This window comes from Pseudorasbora parva, chromosome 1 (assembly GCF_024679245.1).
Source record: "Pseudorasbora parva isolate DD20220531a chromosome 1, ASM2467924v1, whole genome shotgun sequence".
Taxonomy (NCBI): domain Eukaryota; kingdom Metazoa; phylum Chordata; class Actinopteri; order Cypriniformes; family Gobionidae; genus Pseudorasbora; species Pseudorasbora parva.
Genome location: NC_090172.1, coordinates 63830823 through 63856286, shown reverse-complemented (window position 1 = coordinate 63856286; position 25464 = coordinate 63830823). Strand labels below are relative to the sequence as shown.

The 25464-nt window shown below is 38.2% G+C and overlaps 2 protein-coding genes across 4 annotated transcripts in view; both read right to left on the bottom strand.

Moving 5' to 3' along the window:
- Positions 1 to 841: 841 nt before the first annotated feature.
- The window catches only part of LOC137072055 (Fc receptor-like protein 3), a 38969-nt gene continuing 14346 nt past the window's right edge, over positions 842 to 25464 (bottom strand). The window contains exons 3-15 of the mRNA XM_067440304.1: positions 7607 to 7891; positions 6102 to 6380; positions 5720 to 6004; positions 5366 to 5644; positions 5015 to 5278; positions 2669 to 2911; positions 2463 to 2570; positions 2200 to 2280; positions 1919 to 1969; positions 1733 to 1804; positions 1585 to 1662; positions 1113 to 1172; positions 842 to 993 (exon numbers count right to left, since the gene is read on the bottom strand). Coding sequence (XP_067296405.1) covers positions 917 to 993; positions 1113 to 1172; positions 1585 to 1662; positions 1733 to 1804; positions 1919 to 1969; positions 2200 to 2280; positions 2463 to 2570; positions 2669 to 2911; positions 5015 to 5278; positions 5366 to 5644; positions 5720 to 6004; positions 6102 to 6380; positions 7607 to 7891 — 2162 coding nt within the window. The 3' untranslated portion in view covers positions 842 to 916. The remainder of the gene's footprint in view (positions 994 to 1112; positions 1173 to 1584; positions 1663 to 1732; positions 1805 to 1918; positions 1970 to 2199; positions 2281 to 2462; positions 2571 to 2668; positions 2912 to 5014; positions 5279 to 5365; positions 5645 to 5719; positions 6005 to 6101; positions 6381 to 7606; positions 7892 to 25464) is intronic.
- LOC137079526 (uncharacterized) lies at positions 11257 to 23954 on the bottom strand. Of its 3 annotated transcripts, none has more exons than XM_067447485.1 (6): positions 23902 to 23954; positions 17741 to 17942; positions 16630 to 17609; positions 16404 to 16476; positions 14499 to 14664; positions 11257 to 11790 (listed from the first exon to the last, which is right to left on the bottom strand). In XM_067447485.1, exons 2-6 carry the CDS (start codon positions 17937 to 17939, stop codon positions 11670 to 11672), a joined length of 1539 nt encoding a protein of 512 aa, XP_067303586.1. In that variant the 5' UTR covers positions 17940 to 17942; positions 23902 to 23954; the 3' UTR covers positions 11257 to 11669. The 3 variants fall into 3 exon arrangements, with proteins under 3 accessions (XP_067303586.1, XP_067303580.1, XP_067303590.1); XM_067447479.1 differs by lacking the exon at positions 23902 to 23954 and adding an exon at positions 23348 to 23477; XM_067447489.1 differs by lacking the exon at positions 23902 to 23954 and adding an exon at positions 22602 to 22677.

The following is a 25464-nucleotide window of genomic DNA, read 5'->3' as shown; positions in this document are numbered from 1 at the left end:
GTGTATTGATTATTAAGTCAGCCATATTTACAGGATCGTTTTATTATGGAGAGTGATAGAGATGCAACATTGTTAATATTAATGTTATTCTTGTATTTAGCCCTCAGGTATTCCTTACTAATAGGTCACACTCATACTCATTAAATTATATTTATTGAATATTTTGAGGAGATCTTTTGGTAATAAATACCAAATTTGTGCAACAAGTATTGTCAATAAATGACCACTTAAAATATTTTTCTTCTAATATTTGTATATATTTCTTCTAATATTTATATTACAATATGTTTAGTTATTAATGTTAAAATATAGAATTTTAATTCAAAGAGGACAAATACAGTCATTTTGTGGCAAAAAAAAAAAAAAAAAAAAAAGTTTATTTGTAATGCCATTAACCAGTAAGTGCCTTATGGCTCTTTAATAAATATCCATGTATCTAATCTAGTTGCTCAAAAAAGTATTGCAGTCTTTGCATTCTAATAAATATTTAGATATGATGATCAAACACTAGATTTCTTTAAATGTGAAATTTCAAAACTTTTTATAACTTGCATCGAAATATATTTTTAATGAATAATGATACTTATATAATCACTCACAAGTGAATATTAAGGAATGGCACATATAATTTGACCCAAGAAATGTTTAAACTAGTGCTAAAACAAACATATTTTTTCTTATTATGTATAGTATATATACTAGATATAAACTGATACTGAATCAAGATCAAAAGCATTACGCAATCCCCCCCCCCCCCCCCCCCCCAAAAAAAAAAAAAAAAAAATCTCACTCCAGCCTGAACTTAAAAGTTGGCAACCCTGTAATTATGATTATGGGGAAATAATGTTTCTGGATGAATGAATGTATTCCTGTTGATTTACAGATCCTCTCAAATAACTGAATGACTGAAAGCACACTAATATTTCTTCTTGAAAACTTGTGTAGCACACTTGTTTGGAGCATAAGTTGCATCAGCGGCTCCAGCATCAGCGCCTGAAGAACACAAAGGTTATGATCGTCACACATGAATCATCGTGATCTGCTGATGTGTAATAGTTACGGTTAGTGGTTTGACTTTAACAGTGATGATCATGACTGTGTGTTTCTCTCACCTCGATCTGTGTCGAGCTTCAGGTCAGAGTATAAAGTGTCTCCAGACGCGCTGCTCTTCCCTGAGAGTGAACAACACACACAACGCTTCACATCTGCAGATACACTCATAACTGACAATACATCATTATATCACGAGAGATACTGTATGTCACACATAATATATACATGTTCAAATATTGTATATGTTTTTAAATACTTTACTTTCACATGATCTGTAAGCTGCTGTTTCACAGCATCTCTTTATTTACCTCTGTGTTTCTCCTTCGATTTCATTTCGATCAGATAATCAATAATTTTGCTCTGTTTAATTAATTTCAGTTAACACAGAATTGTTACATTTCCTAAATAAAGTTGCCTTAATCAGTTTATGATTGTATAAGGGTTTCCTGATATTATAGAAGCATTATATATTCTCCAGTAAATGTGATGGTTCATTCAGACAGCTGTTCAGTTTGTTGTTTTGTCGTTTACCTTTGCCCTTGCTTTTCTTTTGGTCCTGTATATTGATCTGTGCGTAAGTCACATCACTGGGTCCGGCAGTATTAATATCTAATACAGAACAAAATCATCAGATCATGCAGAACATGCTGGAAATATTATAGGAAAAACAGGACCTCACCTTTGGTTTTGCATTTCTTCTTTGGTCTGACTTCTGAGTACATCACGTTATTTGGCTCTGTCACAGTATCATCTGAAATAAAAAGGAAAAAGTCAATTAGAAAGAACTATCTATTTTTATTTTATGAACTAAATATTAAATGTTATCGGTTGATGACTGATGACTTTAGTCCAAGAGGGTTTTAACCTTTATCCACGGGTCTCTTTTTCTTAGCAGTGACCTCTGAATATGTGACGTCTGAAAAGACACAACGAGGAACTAGTCAAGGATTTAATGATTTCTGTTGATTTTTTTTATTTTTATACTAATTTTTAAGACTCTTAAGTCTCTCACTGGAGTCACGTCATTATAAATGTGATCAGAATCTAAAGGACAGCAAACAATGAAAAATATGAAAAACAAAGGAGTCTTAAAGAGGAAAAAACACATTAATAAATAAATATAAATCGTTTGTTATTGAGTCTGACCGGACTGCAGAGGAGAGTTTTCCGCTCTCGATCCTCCAGATGGATTCGGGACTGCCGTCGGTTGAACGTTACGGTGCTGATCTATAACAGAGACAAAGATCATAATGGTCACTTTAAGAGTATTTTCACTCATATTATCTGATGCATTAACTGCTCATTTATTAATAAACATGCAGTCTCTGTCTAGACTTCAGAAACTGGATCTTCCATCTGTTGTTGTTCATGAGGTTTAATCTTTCATCATGTCATGAACTGCTCCACACCTTTCTTGTGTTTGTGTCTCCACAGCAGGACCAGAGAGATGAAGAACAAGAAGAAAACACTCAATCCTACAGACACACCAACGGCCAGAAGAGAAGATGATGGACGAGCTGTTGAGAAGAACGTGACAAACACACACATCTGTCCGTGAGTGACATGATACTGTATGATAACATTACAAAAGTAAAATCAGTGATTATTCAGAGACCTCTGACTGAGATCCAGCTGTGGGGTGACGCTCCTCTCTCTGTTTTACAGTAGTAGAAACCCTCATGTGACTTTGAGACAGTAGTGATGCTCATCTCTCCTGTCGTCTGATTCTGGATCAGTGATCCGTCTTTATAGAAACCAGCGGTGAGGATCGAGGGGTTTGTAGATCGATGTAAACAGTGTAGAGTCAGAGTCTCTCCCTCAATCACATGATCAACAGAACTCAGAATCACTTCACCATCTACAAACACAAGACACACACCAACAGACGGCAGTGATCATACAGGCTGAACTTAATCATTTGGCTTTGATTTTATGTACCATTCAGCGGCAGGTTAATGAAACATCTCAAGATACATGTGGAAATAACTACTTGCCAACTTGCCTGTTGGCTGTGCTACGTAAGACTCAGAAAGAAGTTTCTCAGTTATGAGAATAATTTGAAACTGGCTGCAATGGCTCAGGAGATTCTCGGATCGTTCCCTATTGCACAGAGAGAATGATTTGACTGCAAATCTATCAGAAGAGAAGATAGTGGACATCTAACGTTACGCAAAAGAGGCGGCTTCTTCTGAATTAGGTAAGGCCAATTGTAATGTCAGAAGAATGACAGGTGCGTTTATGGAGCACTGAAATCGGTTTAAAAGTCCAATCCGAATGAAAATGCTCCATATAAACACCTCAATCGGAATAAAAATGCCCCAACCGAATGAAAGTGTATCCGTTAATCGGTTTGAGAGGGATAAACCTTTTCATGAACCCATCAAACGAAAAATGTCACCATGTAAACGACCTGACTGGATTACTTTTGAGTGTGCGTGATATAATACAGCTCGCTCACCGCGCTCACACCAGTACTGTTGAGTGTTGACAAGAAAGATACATTTTCTGAGGGGTAACGTTAAACTTTTTATTTCGTAAGAAGTTATGGAGATAATGTTGGAATAATGACAGACACGGCCTGGCTGCACCCTCATCTTGACAGCGTTTGTCCCTGCCACGTTTTACTTCAACTGCGCCTCGGAGAAGAATGTATGCATGATTATTACACTTTAAAACACACAAATAGTTTTATAAAACCGTATAAATCCTGGTGGTTGTTGAGAGTTGCTATGGCAACCGTAAACACTTCCATCAGCTGCTGAAGAGGACAGCGTGGACATTTCTGATACGGCACTCACGTCACAAAATGATTGCGATTGAAAGTCAGCACATGTAAACACCAGATCGGTTTAGATAACGTCTCATGTAAACAGTCCATTAAATCTTTCAATCTGAATGATTTTAATCGTAATGACAAAAAAGTGCATGTAAACGTGACTAGTAACAAGCGCACCCTCTCTTGCTTGTGTTCCCGCACCTCTGAACTCCCTGTGTTAACCCTATCACTGCCGATGCGAAACAAAACAGCAGTTTTACAACTATAAAGAGCCTAACTGTGCGCTACAATATATTTTTAACACTACTCTTTGTATACAGTCCCTGTTCATTGTAAATGTATTTTAAATGTAGAATGTATGATATATGAATATGGTATATAAAAAAATTTAAGCTTGTGGTCTGCCGGCCCGGTAGGTGCCACCCCAAGCACACAAATGAAACTCTGGCCCTGTCCACACGAAGCCAGCGCTTTCCCAATCCGATCTTTTTTTTTTCCTCGTTTCAAGAAATATCTGCGTCCACACGAGAATACAAAAACGGACTAAAAACGATGTAGTTTGCATGCCAGGCCAGTGTGTGACGCTGTATTTCTGCCACAGAAATACACTAAAAACGGAGAAGAAGAGTTGTGGCTAGAAGGGAAGGGGTATATCAGTGGTCGGAGGTGAGGCAAAATCTCACAATAAAATAACAATAAATACATTTGCTACTTAACAGATGTGTTTTATTAACGCCTACACCTACCCCAACCCTAGACATACCCTTACAATATCGCAGATACGGTCATTAAATGACGCGATATTGATGTCCGCATGCCCAGTGCCCGTAGTTGTATCCCTTAACTCTTTCACCGTGCCGGACGTAGTGTGATGACATCACCGTTTCAGAAAATATATGGATTCGCTGTACACACGAAGACGGAAGATGATCGTTTTCAGATTTATCCGCTTTGGGACCCGGTTTCGAAAAATATCGGATTCATGCTTCCAAAACGCCGGATCCGTGTGGACGAAACACTGATACGGTACAAAATGTATACGTATACAGCTAAACGCGTCTCCGTGTGGACGGGCCTCTTCCTACTCTTCGATCAGCTGTAGAGAAAACTGGAAAATGTGTATAGACTGTAATTATAATTTAGATTATAACATTAGCAGATGATGTGATTATAAACCGGACTCACCGTGTACAGTGATGTTTCGAGGACGACGTTTCTCTCCAGATTCAGACTCACACCAGTACACTCCAGTGTCAGATGTGCTGAGAGAGTCCATTACACATGAAGATCCTGTTTGTTTTGAACAAGTGTGTGTGCCTTCGTCTGTGTATCTTCTCACTGTCCATCCAGCAGAGTTACTCTGATCCTCACAGCTCAGAGCGAGAGACTCAGATGAGAAGTGTTGACTTCTGCTGGGATTGATGACCAGAGACACTGAAGCAGAAACTCCTGAAAAGAGCAAAATCTCAATCTAAACTGACACACAGAGACTGCAATGAAACAGAAATACGGACGAGCACAAACACAAATCCTCACCGGTGACCCACAGTGGCTGTGTGCTGCTGGTGTGTGTGTGATAGGCTGGTCGTCCTCTCTCTGCTCTGCACGTATAAACTCCTGTGTGCTGTAGAGACGCAGGACTGAGAGTGTAAGATCCTCCAGCTCCTCTGCTGCTGTCTGACAGATGATCATGATCTCTGAACCAGCTGAACGTCCAGCCTGTAGAGGAGCCTGAAACCTCACAGATCAGAGTCGCTGATTCTCCTTCAGTCAGCCACGGCTGTGGAGACACTCGCAGGACTGCCTGAGCTTCAGCTGAACAAAACATCATGAGTTACAGAGCCGTAGAGAAACTGATGGAGAACCAGATCACAACAAACACAAACTCACCTGATACAGTCAGTGTAACAGCATCACTGCGCTGAGAGCGTTGAGTCTTCATCTGTCCTGTACAGGTGTATTTACCGCTGTGAAAGTCTTCAACTCCGCTGATGATCAACTCTTGTGTTGAGGTTCGTCTGACAGTGTTTTTATACCAGCTGTTGTTTTCCTCTATTTCCCATCTGTATGTCCACTCAGTGTCTCCTCTCCACTTTATATCACATCTGAGAGTGACTGTTTCTCCTCTAAACACTCGTTCATCAGGTCGTACCGTCACCACAGCTTTAGGACTCTCTGTACAAACACAGATTATTGCATTTATAGTTTTAGACGTTGTGTAGATATGGTCTCTGATCTGTATATGTTGCATCACACACACATTCTCTCTCACCTGTAACATTTACCCACAGTGCATCACTGTATTGTGTGTAATAGACTGGTTTCCCTCTTCCAGCTCTACACCAGTACTGGCCTCCATCAGACACTGAATCAATCTTCAGGCTGTAGGGGTTTGTTTCTGTCTTCTCTGTCTCAGGGTCCAGTGTGTGTTTGTACCAGTAAAAGTCCCAGCGTCCAGTGGACGGATCCATGCCACAGGTCAAAGTCACTGTGTTTCCTGTCAGTGCAGCTCCTGCAGGATCTGATGTGAGTTCAGGCTTCGGCTTTAGATCTGCAGGAGAACAAGAACAGATTCAGATCCTCAAGAGTCAGAGTTCAGCTGCGCTACATCACTGAGTATAAAATAATATACATCTTAAATTGACTGTTTGAAGAACTGTAAATCATAATCATACAAAACGACGACAAGATCGTCTGAAAAGCAAAGCAAAGCTGCATTTGTATAAAGACTCAGAGTCGCAGAACGTGCAAATTAAGTAATTTCATACAGAAAGTAGGGCCGGGACTCGATTAAAAAAATTAATCTAATTAATTAGAGGCTTTGTAATTAATTAATCGAAATTAATCGCATTTTAATTGCATATAAATATTTGACCTGAGAACAATGAGAAGTAATTTTTCACATGTATTTTTAGTATACCATTGAATAATGACTGAATACATAAGCTTAATCAACAAAATATTGTTTATTTATTTCAGTCCAGCAGACCAGCGCAATGTTTGCCATTAAGTGTAGCAAAAGCATATTTGTGATATTTGAGGCTCGATGTGCTGTGGTGATACGCAAACTCCTTGTTGTATAGCTTGCACACAACCATGCTCTTGACGACACTTCCATTCTTTCGTTTTTTAAAACATAATTTCCCATCCACGGGGCCAAGCAAAACAGTCTCATCAGCTTCTTCGTTCATGTTCACTCATGCCCTGCGTTTCAATCAGCTCCCTAGTTCAGTAGTCAGGGCACTGATCAAGACATAAGTCAATGGGCTGACTCCCTGATCAGTGCCCTGACTACTGAACTAGGGAGCTGATTGAGATGCACCCATGGTTTGTTGTCGTGACTCCAGAGCTCTAGTTGGTGTTCCAGTATAATCGGTCCGTCGAAACTGATTCACTGAAAAACGTTCCGCGGTGCAAAAATAAATGCGGTTAATTTTTTTAATTTTTTTGCGTAATTAATTAACGCGTTAAAGTCCCGGCCCTAACAGAAAGATGTTTAAAGTTATTGAAGTGATGGAACTGAAGTGTAATTATCATCATTCACACAGAACTGTTTTCATCTGTTGCTCAGGTGTGTGTTCACGTGTCAGACAGACGTCTTCAGCTCTAGTGTCGTTTTTCTGTTTCATCAGCACTTCATGAGTGTTGTGTTTTTAAGTTTGCACTTAAGGTTAAAAACTTCAGCTTTAAAATGTATTTTCAGACGTCTGCATTCAGTTTAATGTATTGATTGATTGTGAAATCCTGTAGAGAGAGTTACAATGATGTTCAACTCACCCGTCACAGAGAGAGAAACAGCAGATCTTGATTGTGATGAGTTTGGTCTTCCATCTCTCTGTCCTTTACACCAGTACTGACCCCTATCAGACTCAGCAGCTCCTCTGATAGTGAGAGTGTCTCCGTCTACAGTGTAACGCTCAGACGTCTGTAACTTTACTCTGTCTTTATACCACTCATATCTCCATTCACTGAGATGAGACTCTATCACACACTTCAGATGGACTGTCTCTCCAGTGAACACAGATCTGTCTGGTGTCACAGTCACTGTAGATTCGGGTAAATCTGAGAAGAAACACAAACACAAGGTGACAGATGATCAAGTCTCTGAGCTTGTTTTCTACACTGACGGTTTCATTCATCTGATAATCTGAAGGACAGCAGCTCACAAATGAACTGAACATGGAAGATTTACACCAGAGGCTCTCAAACTTTTGTCCCATTTTGTAACAGACGAGCGTGTTTATTTGAGCACTTCTGTCAGTCAAACAACAACAGCCTGTAAACGTTCACATAAATATACTTTATATTTCTCCACACGATGCGTCACATTTTGAGCTCATCTTTTGAGAGCGATGTAGGACACGAAGCAGACCATCTCATTTCTAATATCTGATAATGTACTCTGATGTAATGTTTAATCTGCAATAAACACTGCTTATTATTTCCATTCGGGACGTAACAAATTATTGGCTTGGGCGACTGTCACTCTCTCTCGCTACCATGGCGACCAGTTCAAGAGGCAAGAAACCTCGGCAAAATAATGGCAGAGAAAGAGAAAGAGCATTCAAAATCCACAGTGCAGGGTTTTACAGTCAGCGAAGGCAAACAATACAAAAAAGGAAGACAGTACGAGAAAAGGCAATGCTCAGAAAGTCTTTGGATAAACAAAGAAATCAAACGCGAGTAAATATCAGCGTGGCTTTTCAACGATGGTGAGAACTGAGGGACCTGAAAAACAACTCACTGCTGGCTGTATTTCTGCTGGACAGGTCATCTTTCATTTTGATTATACAGTTTTTTTTGGTTTATGTTTTCATGAAGCATGTATCAAGAGCACATGAAGCTGCCTAATATAGCTAACATAAGATCACTTAGAATAAAGTTACAATATTATACACTTAGCCATTAGTAGAGATGATAAATACTCAATATGTTTAGCTCAAGTTGATCGCTGTTGTGTTGAATTTCGCAAAATTTAACTTTAGATAACAAAATGCATGTGTGAAAGCTAGTACACCGCATGCAGGAACTTTTTTTAGAGCTAAGTTAGCTTTAGCTACTGCTAATCAACAATGCTTTCATCATGGAAACTCTTACATGAAAAACACAGTATATGTTATGAATCTTACACGAAATTCATCTTCATTACAGTATAACTGATGTTATTGGAAAAACATGATGCTACCCGTTTTCTTTGCCTTATAAATATAACTAGCTCGTTACCGAATCAAACAAAAATATACTTTAAACTTTTCCAGTATCGGTATTCTAGCTTGATAGTGAGGACTAAAAGACATCTTATCTGTTTATATTCATACTGATAAAGTTCGATTTTTTTATTACATGTGATTCTGACATGATGTCACTACATGCACGCTGCTCCTCTGAGGTAAATAAAGCGTCTTCCAGCTGATTGGTCGGTGAAGCGCGTGTGTTTTGTGGGCGTGGCTTTGGAAAGAGCCCAGAAGGGTGAAGGTGGAGTGAATGGAAATAATGAGCTGTCTTTAAAACAGTCGTGAGAGGTCTACAGACACTCAATTTTTATACTTTATTTATTTTCCTCAAATTTGGAAAAAAAGGTTTTTTTTTAACCAATTCCTACCTATCCTACCTTTTAAGTTCTCAAAAAAAAAAAAAAAAAAAAAATATATATATATATATTTACAAAATGATTGGCCTTGTCAAATGACTGTCGTTTTAACTTATATGGTAGAGAAGGTGACGTTTGCTAGAAGGATCGAGTGAACGATCTGTAAGGAAAGCATACGGTTGTATTTTGTAATACAAAATAATATTACCCTTTGTCATTAGACACACTATTTAGTTTTGTATGGTACTTGGTGTGTCCTATTGTTACTGTACTAGCATCTTTCGTTATCTAGACCAGGGGTTTTCAAACAGGGGTCCGGGGACTCCCAGGGGTCCTCCAGAAGGTTCTAAGGGGTCACAGAAACTTTTAGAGAATAAAAAGACAGAGAAAAATAAATAAAGGCTGAATATTCTAGATGTGTTACATTTGTAAATGTTTCTCTGCCATATACATTGCAGAATTGTATATGTTTGCTCAGTATCTTTAGTGGGTTTTACTCACCATAGGTCCCTTTATCGCGCTCACTGGGGTTGTAAGGCAGTATTCTTACGCAAGTGGCTTACATACATTTATTGTGAAAGTTGCTTATTCTTCTTTAGGTTTATACATCCACAATTAATAGCCAATTTAATCTTGGAAACAATATGTTGTTATTGTAATGTCACACTTACTATTTAACAGTTTAAATATTTATTTTTTTACATAAAAATAGATTTTAGGAAGGGGAAGATTTTATAAAGGTTCATCGTATTTGAGGGTCCTTGGCATCATAAAGATTGAAAACTCCTGCACTGTAAAAAATTCTGCTGTGATTTTACAGTAAATTACTGGCTACTAATTGCATTACTTTCACAGTAATTTACAGTAATTTTTTTAATGTAAATTACAGTAAAATGACAGTTGTATACAGTGATTCCACAGTTAAGGGTATCACATTATTACTGTTATTTCACAGTAGATAACTGTATAAATACAGTTATCAGCTGTAAATTGTACAGTCATTTATTTTTCAGCTGTAAAAATTTATGCAGCTATTAGCCAGTAATTAACTGTAAACTTACAATTAAATACAGTAATGCAATATGACAGACTAGTAGTAAAAAAAGAAAGATCAAACAATACTTTCCACAGTTTATTTATTTTTACAATTGGTACAACAATTTCAAACAAACATGTTGCATTAAAATGTTAGGACTTCATGCCAAAGTCTAACTTAACTGGCACTATATAAATGTGCACAGGTGTCAGGTAATGGGTAAGGACCCAAGAAACAACAATGTTTATTCATTTACATAACCACAAGCCAGAAAGCTTGGAAAAATTATTTATAAATTCTGGCAAACCCAGAAGGATGAGGCAGATTAAAGGGTTAGTTCACCCAAAAATGAAAAATCTCATTGTCATTAATTACTTACCCTAATCTTCTTTGACACCCGTAAGACCTCCGTTCATCTTCACACACAGATGATATTAGTGTTGAAATCCGATGGCTCAGAAAGGCCTTCTTTGACACCAATGTCATTTCCTCTCTCAAGACCCATAAAGGCACTAAAGACGTCGTTACAAAGCCCATCTCACTACAGCGGCTCTACAATCATTGACGAAGAGACCAGAATAGTTTTTATGCGCAAAAAACTAAATAACGACTTATATAGTGATGGGCCGATTTCAAAACAAAGTTTCGAACTGTTATTTCGTTTTTTTGGCGCAAAAAACTATTCTGGCCTCTTCATCAATGACTGTAGAGCCGCTGTAGTGAGATGGGCTTTGTAAAGACGTCTTTAGTGCCTTTATGGGTCTTGAGAGAGGAAATGACATTGGTGTCAAAGAAGGCCTTTCTGAGCCATCGGATATCAACACTAATATCTTCATCTGTGTCTGAAGATGAACGGAGGTCTAACGGGTGTCCAACCACATGAGGCTAATTACTGACAGAATTTTTATTTTTCGGTGAACTAACCCTTTAAGTGTGACAGTGGGCTGGAGCCGGCAATGAGAAATCAGTCCAATAAACACAGCCAGAGGGAAAATCCAAAACCATAGCCAGGTAGAAGTCAAGGTCTCAACCAGAAGGGCAGTCCAACATATTCAGTGGCGATATGGCAGGTGAAAATGGAGAGAGCCAACAATGAAAAAAAAAGAAGAAAATAAAACCAATCGAAAACAGCAGGGCAGAACAGAAACAATTAGTAGCAACACGAGCCTCAACACACAGGTTTCATGCGAGTACATACACAACACAAAATCTGCTTATGTTGCCATCCATTCAAAATCAACAAGTTTTCGCAGCAGAGAACAAACTTGCTGATTGATGCCTCCCTGCTTCTTTTTGGATTTAGATCCTGTATCAGGGTTGATGCCCAGGAAGCACCTAAAACAAGAAAAAAAGTTTTCAAAGTCTGAGAAAACGTAGGGACCATTTTGAACAAAATTAATACAAATAGACACCCAGGGTTCTTGCAGGTTTCAGTAAGTTAAATTTAAGACCAACACAACGCATTACTAAAGGCATTATAAATGATATCAGAAAACTCTCAAACATTCTATTTTTATTGATTCAGTTATAGAAACATTAAATAAACTCAAAAACTGATATCAAAATACTTATGACAGATGACAGAACTTGGCATCCATATTCCCAACACAAAACTAGTACAGACAACCTAACGTGTAAGGAAAAGTGTAAGGAGTAAAAATGCATGAAGCAGTCGGGTAAAGAAAACTAAAAGGTTTTGTTTCTGAACGGAAGTAAAAGTTTTAAGACTTTGGTAAATTAAATTTAAGACCTAGGATGAAAACCTGGGCGTTTTTAAGACTTTTTAAGGCCTTAAATTTAACTTTCTGAATTTTAGACTTTTTAAGACCCCGCGGGAACCCTGGACACCAAAGACAATTCCGCTTTTGTACAGCGCTCCTCTTGTAAACAGGAACTTGATTACATGACACGTGACTAGGGTTGGGCATCGAGAACCGGTTCCAACTTGGAACCGTTTAAAAAATAACGATTCCATTGGAATCGTTTAGAAAATTTGTTTTCGGTTCCGATCATCGGTTCCAAATGCGCAAGTTTTGGTTACCATGGCCACCTGATTTACGGTGCTTGTGCGCCCGCTTGTTCTTTTAGCCATGGAAGCCCGGTAAACGGCGCTCTGAAGTATGGATTTATTTCACTTTTAAAAAGCCTGGGTCGGCACAGTGCAACTAGTGTTGTCAAAAATATCGATACTGAAATATCTGAAAAGACGATAGCCTGCTCAGTTTCTACAGTATCGATCCCCTGCGCCCTCCTCTCCTCTCTGACCGACAGCGAGTTGACGCGCAGCCGCATATTTTCACTCAGCCCGGTTAACCTCTGAACACGACGGACTCGCGTTCTGCTGGACTTTTCCTCACGACAGCGTGTAAGTGTTAGTGTGTGATCGGTCTGAATTTCGCGCGGGATTGCACATAATTCTACGAATCTCTCAGATTTCAAGCTCACATCTGAAGCGCACACACACACATACCGTAATAAAGCCCCCTCTGACATACAAGTGCAAATATTTGCTTCTTTTTCCATCTTATTATTGGTCAAATACAATCAACCAAATTCTCAGTGCACATTTTGAAGAGTATTCATGTAAACACAGTCGTAAACAATTCAGGAAGAAATGAAGAATGAGTAACAGGAACAGTGTTCAGGATCCATGAGTGAGGCAGTTCTTAAAGGGACCGCACTCATTTGTTATTCAAAGCCAAACTACAAAAAGACAAACGATCACACTGCTCTTGACTGATCAACGAGTGTAACTTTAATGGTTTTATATGAAACTATTTAATTCTTTGCAAAAAACATTATCCAATGTTATTTTAAATTTAATTAGCCACTTTGCATTTTTTTATTCAGTTTCTTACCTGAATGTTAGACCTACCTGAAAAAATAACGCAGTCTATTTCATTTATATATTTTATTATATTTTATTTATTTTTTGTAATATATTTTTTTGTTCTTATTTAATTACTGTTTAGTCATCTTTTTTAATTCAATTTACCATTCGAAATCAAGCTTTCTTGTGCTGTGTGTAAGCTATTGCAACACAATTACCCCGTTGTAAAAAATACATAGAGTTAACAAATATTTGTCAGAGAATTTTAATAGTAATTGATCAATGTTTATATAGGAGAAAAAGCTTAAATACTTTATCATATAAAGTGATCTCTTCAGAAGAACTTTTTGATTGCCTAGACTTTCAAAAGACAGACAAAAAAATAATTATATAAAAAATGTCTAATTGACGGTATATGCAGCGTTTTTCCCCCCTGTGGTATTGAAAATAGCATTGAATATCGATGTGACATGTTTTGACTCCACCCCTCAAAGAATCGGAATCGAGAATCGAAAAGAACCGGAATCGAAAGTAAGAATCGGAATCAGAATCGTTCAAATCAAAACGATGCCCAACCCTACACGTGACTAAGCGCACATCACAGAGCAAGGGCAGATGTGAGCATTTGCAGTTAAAAACTACACAAGTATTGCTTTGTTATTGTAAATGTTTCAATTCAGAAGACTTTTATTTGTTGCGTGGATTATTTTGATGCAGCCTAAATATATATTTTGGACCGTCAAAATATGGACTACAATCTCTTTCATTCACTTTACCTGGAGGCCTGAAATAAAATCCTAAAAATCTTAAATTCTGTTCTGATGAAGAAAAGAAACTCAGCAAACTGAGCCAGTACAGTGGAAAAGCGCAACAACAGACTGTATGATCCACACAGAGATCTCATCTCACCTAGTCAGTCTCACAGCTCTTACAGGTTGTTGTGTTGGCCTTGTTTGTTTCGTTGCTTCTATTGCTCTACCCTTTTTTGTAAGTCGCCTTGGATAAAAGCGTCTGCTAAATGATTAAATGTAAATGTAAAATGTAAATGTCTCGGATTACATGGAGATAGAAACAACTAAGACAGACTACATCCATAAAAGATCTTGCCACAGTTAGTGTCTCTCAATTTTTTGAGAAGGTGAGATCAGACCTCAGTGAAGACCATATCAAACAGGTCTTAATCCCAAATGAAACAATGAAATGAGATAAATACCTTTGAATAAATTCAAGGGTGCATGCAGACTCTTCTGGATATTGAAGATTAAAACAGTAGTAACTGGAAAACATCGAAGCAATACCAGTGATAACGTCTGTGTGTGGCCCCATGACAACTTGTCCTTCGATGGACAGCATCCATGCAGTAGGCTTAATCATATCACCTGAAATAAACAAAAGCACCAAACATTATGTAGAACCTGTAATACCTGTACTCACAAAACAAGAGGAACAAATGGTGAAGCCTTTTAATGTTGTACAAACATGCATTGTTATAAAAAATAAAAAGTTTTCACCTGAAAATGAATCTTTGCTGATAATTAACTTACCCTCAGCCCATACAAGACTCCAGTCATCAAGAAGTCTTTTGAACCGAAACCATTGATCATTTTTTAAAAACAAAACAACACTTAAATTCGTATTAACTGCAAATCTACACTTCTGTCCAGCGTGCGAGGTACTCGTTAGAGGTATTGCACAACATATTGTACAAGGAGACCTGGTAAAAAATTATGCGTGACGTCATCACATAGGCATAGTCATCCAGGATAAACACATGAAGGTGTAATTTTGAAAAATAATAATATAAATCTACAGCAAAGAACATTCAACTTCTGTACAGTGCTCCTGTTTTAATTGTGATTTTAGCTACTTGATGTCAGGCGTGACTTTTGCCACCGCAAGTTGTGCAAAACCTTCTCATGAACGAGCACTGCACAGCTGGATGAAAATTAAGATTTGTAGTTAAAATTATATACGAATAGTTTTGTTTTTAAAAAATTATCAATCGTTTGAGTTCAGACTTTTATTTGTCGACTGGAGTCGTAAGGAATATTTTAATGCATTTTGGACCGTCAAAAATCTCTTTAAATGTTAAAGGTGGAGGCCTGAAATTAAAAAAAATTTGATGAAAAAAGAAACTCAGAAATTTTGGATGACCTGTGGAGGAGTAAATTAGAGCAAATTTAGATTTTTGGGTGAACTATTCCTTTAACAAGACGTACCTCACTGCCAATAGAATTCCTAGACAATATAATGCAGAGGTCTTCAACCCTGCTCCTGGGGACCCGCTGTGCTAAAGCAGGTTGGAAATAAACTTTGCACTACCTCAGGAGCAGGGTTGAAGACCTCTGTATTAAAGGAACAGTCCACCGTTTTTAGAAATAGAGCTTATTCAACCTCTTTCCTACATTTAGATATGTGGGCAAATGCATTTTTGTCTCAGTGCATGCATTGTTTTAGTTTGGCAGGGTCGCCGCTAGCTTAGCTTAGCATAATGAATGGAATCCTATGTTGTCAGCTAGCATGTCTCGAGTAAAAGTGATATAAAAAAAAAACACCTAATTACTTGAGGCCTTCGTATTCACGAGTACAAATATTGATGCAGATTATAGGCGATTTCCAAGGCAGATATTGACTTGGGACTATATTATGGGGATGCACAGATAAAGTACTGCTACTTGGGCGCAGAGATATCACACAACACATCGCGATCGCTCAACAGCCGGAGGATGAGAGGTGTGATATCTCTGCGTCCAAGTAGCAGTGCTTCGTCTGTGGGTCCCCATAATATAGTCCCAAATCAATATCTTCCTAGGAAATCGCCTAGTCTTAATCTGTACCGCTATTTGTACTCGTTGTGAATATGCAAGGCCACAAGATGTAATTAGGTGTTTTTTTAAGTTTTTTTTATCACTTTTACTCGGGACATGCAAGCTGACAACATAGGATTCCATTCATTAGGCTAAGCTAAGCTAGCGGCGACCCTGCCAAACTAAAACCGCACACGATTTGGCAAAGGCTGCAGTTATGATTAAAATTATATCCATGAAAATTAAAACAGAAAAAATGAAATTTGTGCAAAAATCAAACAGATTTTATAAGGCTTTAAGTTAGGCTTTACCTTGGAAAATCAGGCGAGGTGTGTTCGGCAATCCTTTGGTCATCCTTTGGATGTCGGCGGCTGTGGCAGATGGCTGTAAAGTAAGTTTTTACAGAAAATGTTGTATAGATGCAATGGGGTGCAAAGTAAACTGCCTTTGACTTATATTCAACAAGAACTTTACTGAATGTACTTTAAAAGAAAACTTTGCCAATAGCTGAATAAGTGTTTGCAAAACGGAACTTACATCAGCTTCAAGCATGATGGCATCTTGTGGTTCTTTAAAGTATGTCCTTAGGAGCTGGAGAACACACATGGCCTTGTCTGAAGCTTCAACGTCATAACTAGCCAGGACTTCAGCAATCCCTGGATAACGGCTGAGTCCCTGGCAGAACTTAACAATTGTGCTGCCTTTACTGTGGATGGCCTCTCTAAGCTTGCTGATGATTGAGACATCTGTGAGCAGCTTAAAGTGTGCGTAAAGGCATCTTCGTGAACACAGGAAGGGCCATTCTTCTATGACTTTCTCAATGGGTGGCGCAGGTACCTGATTGAGGTACCTACGTTGCAGTATATAAGTCTTCTCCATTAATGGCTCAGCTCTTTCTGCCCCTTCAAAGCCATCCTGTGAAAACATGCTGTGCAGGTGCATTTTCATCTCACCCAATGTAGCCTCGGTCTCGCCACTGGGTAGATCGGAAGGAGCCCATCTCACGCATCCATACTGATCCACTGGGCCTCTTGCCGTTGCCCCTCCTCCACTGCAAGCCTTCCTCACCCTCCGTCGTCGTGCAAGAGTGTTGTTTCTATTTTTGTACTCAACCCTTGTTTTAATTTGTTGAAGAAGGGACTGGCAGCCATCTCCAATAATGTCTCCTGTTTTGCCTATATCTGCAAAACATTTAGGAAACTCTCTAATGATGCCCCGAACTATACTGTGGCATGTTGCTCTAGTAGGGTTAGGATCTTGTTCTAAGATCTGTTCTACCACTGCTTGCACTATGTTTTTTCTGTCTACTGGGAGCGGCCTTGACTGATTTGACAAATATTTTTGAACAGATGAAGGCATCTGTTCCCAGTTTACTCTGAAGTCCACATGCCATGGCCTTCCAATATGTGGTACAAAGCTTTCAGTGCATGAGGAGTGTGAGGGTGGACTGCATGCGCTTCCCAAAGGGTTATGAGATGAAGAGGGAGTGGGGACAGCCTCTAAGTTTAACTGAATTACTGGAAGAAAAAGACAAGAATTACATCTTTCATAAAGTTGTCATAGATTAAATTCTAAAGTAATCATATAACTACATTTTAAACCCTCATTGTAGTCAGCTTGTTTGTCAATTGTGATCATGTAGATTTACCTTCATTTTTAAAGGCAGCCAACAATTTTCTGGTCTGTATTGGACGCAAGTATTTTTCAATGTCTTTTTCTTCGACCAGCTTAAGGTCTTCCTTGTTTTCGACTCCCAGCTCCTCCAGAACTTCCAACAGACATGCCACTGTTTCATCTGAGAGGCTTGGTAAAATTGAGATCACTAAATCCTTAATGCCTTGATCCATTTTCTGAAACAAAAAAGGTAAAGTTGTCTGTTTAGCTCAAATGAATCTGTGACATATTGCTCAATAAACCTCTGGAAAAGCATGATGAAGAGCAATTAGTAGCAAGTCAAACTTCTCATAAGTTGGAAGAGGATAGTAGTCAAGCAAATGTTCTTGGTTAACACAAAGATTTATCATCTTGAGCTACTCCTAATTCACAATAGACGCCAATGTCTCTCAACTTAGCAAAGGTATGTTTCTCTATAACAAAGTACACAGACTCATGTACAACAACCACCAGAATAATCCTTCCAGCATAAAGTTCACCATCATGATTTTCAAGCAAAACAAACATCCCCTTTCTGTACAATGTGCCTTTCACTGTGATTTCATTACATGCCACCGTAGACTGTGAATCAAAATTGTAACTGGCTACTGCCTCTCTAATCCTGTCACTGTAATCATCAACATAGAATTCTACACCCTTTTGTATCTGTACAACTGGAGGGAACATGCTGCCTGCACCTAGGTAAGCTTGCAGAAGTTGGTGTCTCTCTGCAAGAGTTTTGCAAAGATTTTTAAAATTGTGCAGTTTTCTGGCACACTTTTTAAAATAGCTGTGCTTGCTTTCGAATCTCAAAGTCCAGAGGCGAATTAGTGGCCCAAAGTGGTGTATAAGGTCAGGGTAATGACACATGTAATGATGCTTAGGTCGTAAGGGATTATCAAGGAAAAGCTTTTGCCTGGTGCAAATGTATTCTTCGATTAAAACTTTGAGATATGCAACCTGCCCTGTTGTTACCGCTGGTGCACAGACAAGCTCCACTATCTCTCTCAGTTGCAAAATCAGTTGCCATACCTCATTTCTACATGGATCTTTAATCCTGTCACCAATCAAGAGAGGTAGCAACCTAAGAAAACACCAATTCTCAACAGCATTTCCACTTAGCCGCTCACTTCCAGGGGAGAGGTCTCCTGGTTTGTCATATGCATCACTTCCTTTGTATTTGAACTGATTTTTGCACCGATTCAATTGCAAGTATGTAAAATGCTTCTCCTCAACTAAACGACCAACAAACAAAGCAAGGTCATAAGAAACAACACCCTCAAATAGATCGTGCCCTAGACATGGTGGAAGCCCAGGCTGGCAAACATGGAAATGTGCAAGCTTGTTAAAAGGAGAGTCCCCTTTGATACCAAATACAGATCCAACAGCAGCACAGTCTAGATCTTGCACATGACTTTTATATGACTGCACAGTTCTTGCAGTACCACACAGGTTTGGCTCATTCACAAATGTGGTTCTGTTTATCTCACAATATCGGCAGAAATAATCTGCACGACTGAAGTTTTCCAAAAAACCCCCTATGCAATGGGATCCCAAATTATCTCCTGAAATGGCAACAAGAGTCCCTTTCACAATTTTACCATTGGGCATTGAAATACCCGTTTCCTCTAGAAATTTAAGATCCTTAATCAATGGCTCAAAAACTTTGTCTATACCAAAGTATTTGAAGTCAAGTTCCCTACAAAGAAGCACAAGTTGCATGTGATCTGTAGTGGATCTATTGTGTGGCAAAATATCAGTCAGAGTACAGTAGACTGCTAAAACCTTGTGTTTTTTCTTCCCTGAACCAAGAGGGTTTACAACCTCAAAGGCATCCTGATATAAAATGAGGCCAAGAGAATCAGAAGCTGTGTTCATTAAAACATTACTCTTAAATCCCTCACCATCCTTAACATCACGTAAAACGTTTTTAGGAGTTGGTGGTTGAGAACGTGTGTAAGCATGTTGTTCTTGCATAGATGTGCTTTTGAACAGTGCAGCCAATGTTTCCTTTATAGGTATATACTGGGCAAAACGCTCTTTGCCATTTTCATCATTGCCTAAAAACAATGGCACAGGTTCAACATAGTCAAAATGACTTTTAAAAACAGACTTTCTTTTATGGTCTGTATTCAACAGCTCCCTGTTATAAAGCCTCAGCAGATCACCCCTATTCATTTCCTCAATGATGTTGCTAACAATAGCTTCTGAAATTTCGAGTGCCTTCAGTTTCTCACTCAGGATCTTAAGTGCATGTGACAGACCAATTTCATGGGCATTCTGAAAGTCCTCAATTATTTGTGTTATTGTACTTGCTGGTAACAACAATTTTGCCTGCAATTTCAAGTACAGAAGTGTACTATTTTGCAGGAACAATGTTTCATTGACAGCAAATGGCTCTTCACATTCAAATATTTCTTCATCAGGTGTCTCTAAACAAGATTGATTAGAAATGCATAACTCCTCAGTTGGAGCAGATACAGTTGCCAAAGAATCAAGATCTTCAACATGTTTGTGTTTCCTTGAAATATGAGCTGCTAAACTAGACTCGACTGTAAAGCTAGAACTACACTCTCTGAATGGGCATTTAATTTCGAGTCCTTCTCTTATGTGTGATTTTAAATGCTTAATGAGGGAAGTTAAGCTGTTACACACAATTTCGCAAGCTTGAGCCACACACTTGAAAGGAGTGTCAAATTGCTTGCTAAGAGATGGGCCCGATCCTCTATGATCTCTATACATATGTGCTTTCAGAACGCTATCTTTATGGTACATGCGAGTACATTGAGAAATGCCACACTGATATCTGTAATTTGGAGTATTACTGTGGAGCTTTGTGTGCTGGATAAACTGGACAACAGTTTCAGACACATGCTCACACTGACTGAATTTACAGTGAAACATAGCAAACTGAGAGGGTGAGGAAAAAAAGAATAAATAGAAAGATACCAAAGAAAAAGGGTATAGTAAAACTTTACATTAAGTTGCAGGCGTTAAAGGCGTTTCAGAAAATGGTAAAAAATATCTCAGAAATTATGTTCACAGAATTAATCAAAATGGATATTGAACAACTGAGTTGTATCACATATTATATGGGGATAAGGTTGTTGTTTTTAAAACACAAATAATAAAAGTAAAAAAATGGAATAATAGTTAATTTGATCTATGAGGTGCAAGTTACAGTCAAGCAAATTATAGTAGTCTTTGAATTGAAGTTCACAGGAATTACTCAAAATGGATGCAGAACTGTTTGTTCTTCCAGATAAGAAAGTCGGCGGGGAGAGTATTTTTTATATAGATTTTTTACACGCAAATAACAAATGTACGACAGAAATAACAAATTTTACCTCTGAAGCAACTTAAGTAAAGTTAGTCAACAAGGTAAACAATATCTCGGCAAATTTTCTCGTGTGCTGCGTAGTCAGTTCACAGGAATAATAATGCAAAATGGATGACGGTGCATGCTGACGAGCTACACTCAAGACATCCCGCTCATTCCGCGATATAGTGATGAGAATTACGATAAATCAAAGATTTTGTAACTTATTTCGTTCACCAATTTTTTTTCAAATATTTATTCACCTCTCTCTTAGTACTTTATAAATGTATATTTCATGAAAAAAGCAAACTGAAAGGGTGAGGAAAACAGAATAAAAAAAGAAAGATACCAAAGAAAAAGGAGGCTATAGTAAATGTAATAAGTTAGCCTATATTTGAAGTGACATTACAGAAAATGGTGAATATCTCAGAAATGATCTTATCGTGGCGTGCGTCGTCTTTGAATCGAAATTCACAGGAATTAATGGATGACCCTGCTTTTTTCCAGATAACGTTAGCTATACGATCGACGGGGAGAATAAACACATTTTTAAAACTCAAATAATAAAAGTACACAGACGGAATAGTCCATTTTATCTATGAAGTGCAAGTTAGTCAATATCTCATAAATTATCTTTTACTGGCGTGCGCCATAGTCTTTGAATTGAAGTTCACCGGAATCAAAATGATGAACAACTGAGTTTTTTTCTTCTTCCAAATACGAAAGTCGGCGGGGAGAATATTTTTTTAATATATTTTTAAACACAAATAACAGAAATACTAAATTTTACCTCTGAAGCAAAGTTAGTCAACAAGGTTAACAATATCTCAGCAATTGTTCTCGTGTGCTGCGTAGTCAGTTCACAGGAATAATAATGCAAAATGACGGTGCATGCTGTCAAGCTACACTCAAGACATCCCGCTCATTCCGCGATAGCCCTGAACTACTGATGAGAATTACGATTCATCAAAGATTTTGTATTTCGTTCACCAAAAAATGTTTTTAATATTTATTCACCTCTCTCAAGACTTTATAAATTTATATTTCATGAAAAAAGCAAACTGAAAGAGTGAGGAAAACAGAATTAAATAAATAAAAAGATACCAAAGAAAAAGGAGGCTATATTTGAAGTGACAGTACAGAAAATGGTGAATAATATCTCTGGTGAAATTATCTTATCGTGGCGTGCGTCGTCTTTGAATCGAAATTCACAGGAATTAATGGATGACCCTGATTTTTTCCAGATAACGTTAGCTATACGATCGACGGGGAGAATAAACACATTTTAAAAATTCAAATAATAAAAGTAAAAAGACGTAATAATAGTCTTTTACCTATGAAGTGCACGTTACGTTACAGTCGATCTCTCGGAAATTATCTTTTAGTGGCGTGCGTAGTCTTTGAGAAGTTCACAGGAATTAATGGATGATGAAAAACTGAGTGTTTTTTTCTTCCACCGTTCCACGGCAGGGAGAATATCTTTTAATACATTTTTAAATGCATATAACAAATCTACGACAGAAATACTCAATTTTACCTCTGACGCAAATATCTCAGCAAGTTTTCTCGTGCAATTGTTCTCGTGTGCTGCGTAGTCAGTTCACAGGAATAATGCAAAATGGATGACGGTGCCTGAGGTATAACCAGACATCACGCTCATTCCGCGATAGCCCTGAGTGATGAGAATTACGATTCATCAAAGATTTTGTATTTCGTTCACCAAAAAATGTTTTCAATATTTATTCACCTCTCTCCTAAGACTTTATAAATTATTTCATGAAACAAAGCATACTGAAAGGGTGAGGAAAACAGAATAAAATAAATAGAAAGATACCAAAGAAAAAGCTAGGAGGCTATAGTAAATGTAAAAGTAGCCTATATTTGAAGTGACATTACAGATAGTATCCCAAAAACGATCTTATCGTGGCGTGCGTCGTCTTTAAATCGAAATTCACGGGAAGCAAAATGGATAACCCTAATTTTTTTCTAGATAAGGTAACGTTAACGTTAGCTATACGAAGAAGATCGACGGGGAGAATAAACACATTTTTAAAACTCAAATGATAAAAGTACAAAGACAAGTCTGTTACCTATGAAGTGCAAGTTACGTTACAGTCGATCTCTCGGAAATTATCTTTTCGTGGCACGTGTAAGTTAACGTTTGAATTGAAGTTCACAATTAATCAAATGGATGATGAACGAGTTTTTTTTCTTCAACAGCGGGGAGAATATTTTTTAATACATTTTTTAAAATGCATGTACGACAGAAATACTCAATTTTACCTCTGAAGCAAACAATATCTCAGCAATTTTTCTCGTGCAATTTTCCACGTGTGATGTGATGAGTCAGTTCACAGGAATGCAAAATGGATGACGGTGCATGCTGATCGAGCTACACTCATCAGACATCCCGCTCATTCCGCCCTGAACTAGTGATGAGAATTACCATCCATCATTTTGATTTTGATTTTGTTCACCAAAAAAAAACTTCAAGATTTATTCCCCTCTTTCTAAAAACTTCATAAATTTCGATTTCGTTCACTTAAAAGAATTGCACAAAAAGATTCATTCAAAAAACTATTTGCAAGCTGTAGGACAACTTGGTCACAAAACATAATTCATACCAATGGCTGAAAAAGCACCTTTCTTTAAAATATAGTTTAAACCTTTTCTGCTTTCAGCTTGTCAGGGATTTTCAAACACTATGAAACACTTGCTAGCTATAGCCATGCAGCTTTCTAACACCACATAGCCTAACGTTGCATTGATATTCCATAACTGCTTAGAAAGCCATATTTTGTTTTAACTAGGCACATTATATTTACCTCGTAGCCTACCTTAATTCCATCCGATATCGTCAGTGTACTTCCTGCGTCGTCAGCGCTTGCAAACTGAGAGCTGTTGTGAGAAGAGATGGATCAAAGAGAGCATATTAGACTTAAAGTATCGACTTTTCGCTGTTGTAACCTTATAAAATAATTTTAAATAGGCTCAACGATTACAATACTTTTTTTTTTTTTAAGAGAGAGCTGTTACTTACATGTAAAGTAGCCAGTTACATAAAATAGCCTGAAGATGGCGCCTTCCTTCTCAGCTGAAAACCCTATTTTTACAGTAATTTGCGGTCATATCACTGCAGATATTTAATAGTCAGTGAGCGAATCCACATTACAGTGATATTACAGTAAAACAATCAAAACAGTATTTTACTGTAAAAAAACACAGTTAAATATTGTGAAAGTCTGGAATTTTTTTACAGTGTGATCTAGACAATGCGGTCTCTCTAAGAAACTTTCAGTTTAATCAGAAATTGTTTAAACAGTCAATAAGTGTATAAATCACTACTTTCTGCTCTCAGGAATACAGTTGCCCCTTTCTTCAGTTTAAGACGCTCAGCGAAGCTTGCTTGAAATGGGCCGAACAAACAAACGATCTTGAATTAAATTGTTGTGATATTCGATTATAATAAACCTCAACCATGACTGTTGACATTTTTTATCTGTGGGAAGGGTAGAAAAGTCCTCACGTCTCCTGCACAGCCTGGAGCATGACGTGTCATGAGAGCTGCCGTTTTTGCTATCCTCGAGTGTCTTGTTTACCTGCAGATCCTGATGATTCGGCTCCGTCAGTCCCGCCTGACAATGCACATGATCGGACATATGTAAATATTGGGGGCGTACATATAAATGATCCCCAGCGATTGCGTCACATCTGGCGTTTCGTTGAGAATCACTTATTCTTCCGTGATGTTTTTCATGCACAAGATTTACATAAGAAGGAGGAGGCAATGGTGTTTGAGACTCACAGTATGTGATGTCCATGTACTGAACTCTTATTATTTCACTATGGCAAGGTTAATTCAATTTTTCATTCTAGGGCACCTTCAAACTTTTGAATCAGATGCCTCCTCCTCTCTGATCAGAGTCCTGAAGTGGTGAACACCATTAAAGAACTGGCATTCAGTGGAGCAATCCCCAACAAGTAGCAATTCTTCACTTACCCTCCCCAGACTGCTCTGTTGCTGTTAGCTTTATTACTTTCCCTCCACCATAAGCACTGCACTCAACAGACACACAAGCCCCTTTCACACTGCGATTCCGGCAAATACACGGATAATGCGACCCGGCATTTGTTCCCGGGCCGCTAGATTTGGCCCATTCTCACTGCCAGCGAAATACCGTAATATGTACGCTTTCATGGGCGTAGATTACGCGGGGGATGCGGGGGACGTGTCCCCCTCACTTTTAATAAAATGTATTTTCGTCCCCCGCACTTTTACTGGGTCTCACCGATCCTAGTCGACTCGCTCCGAGCGGGATTCGAACCTGCGCGGGGGCGGGCAAGTTAACAGGGATGCTAAAAAACAGCCTTCTCTAATCTCGGTTGAGAGCGCGCTTCTT

Coding starts and splice junctions, on each gene's coding strand:
- LOC137079526 (XM_067447485.1), bottom strand. CDS start 17,939: ATGGATCAAGGCATTAAGGATTTAGTGATCTCAATTTTACCAAGCCTC. Junction 17,610..17,740: donor GGCTGCCTTTAAAAATGAAG/GTAAATCTACAT, acceptor TTTTTCTTCCAG/TAATTCAGTTAAACTTAGAG. Junction 14,665..16,403: donor ACCTCGCCTGATTTTCCAAG/GTAAAGCCTAAC, acceptor TGTTTATTTCAG/GTGATATGATTAAGCCTACT.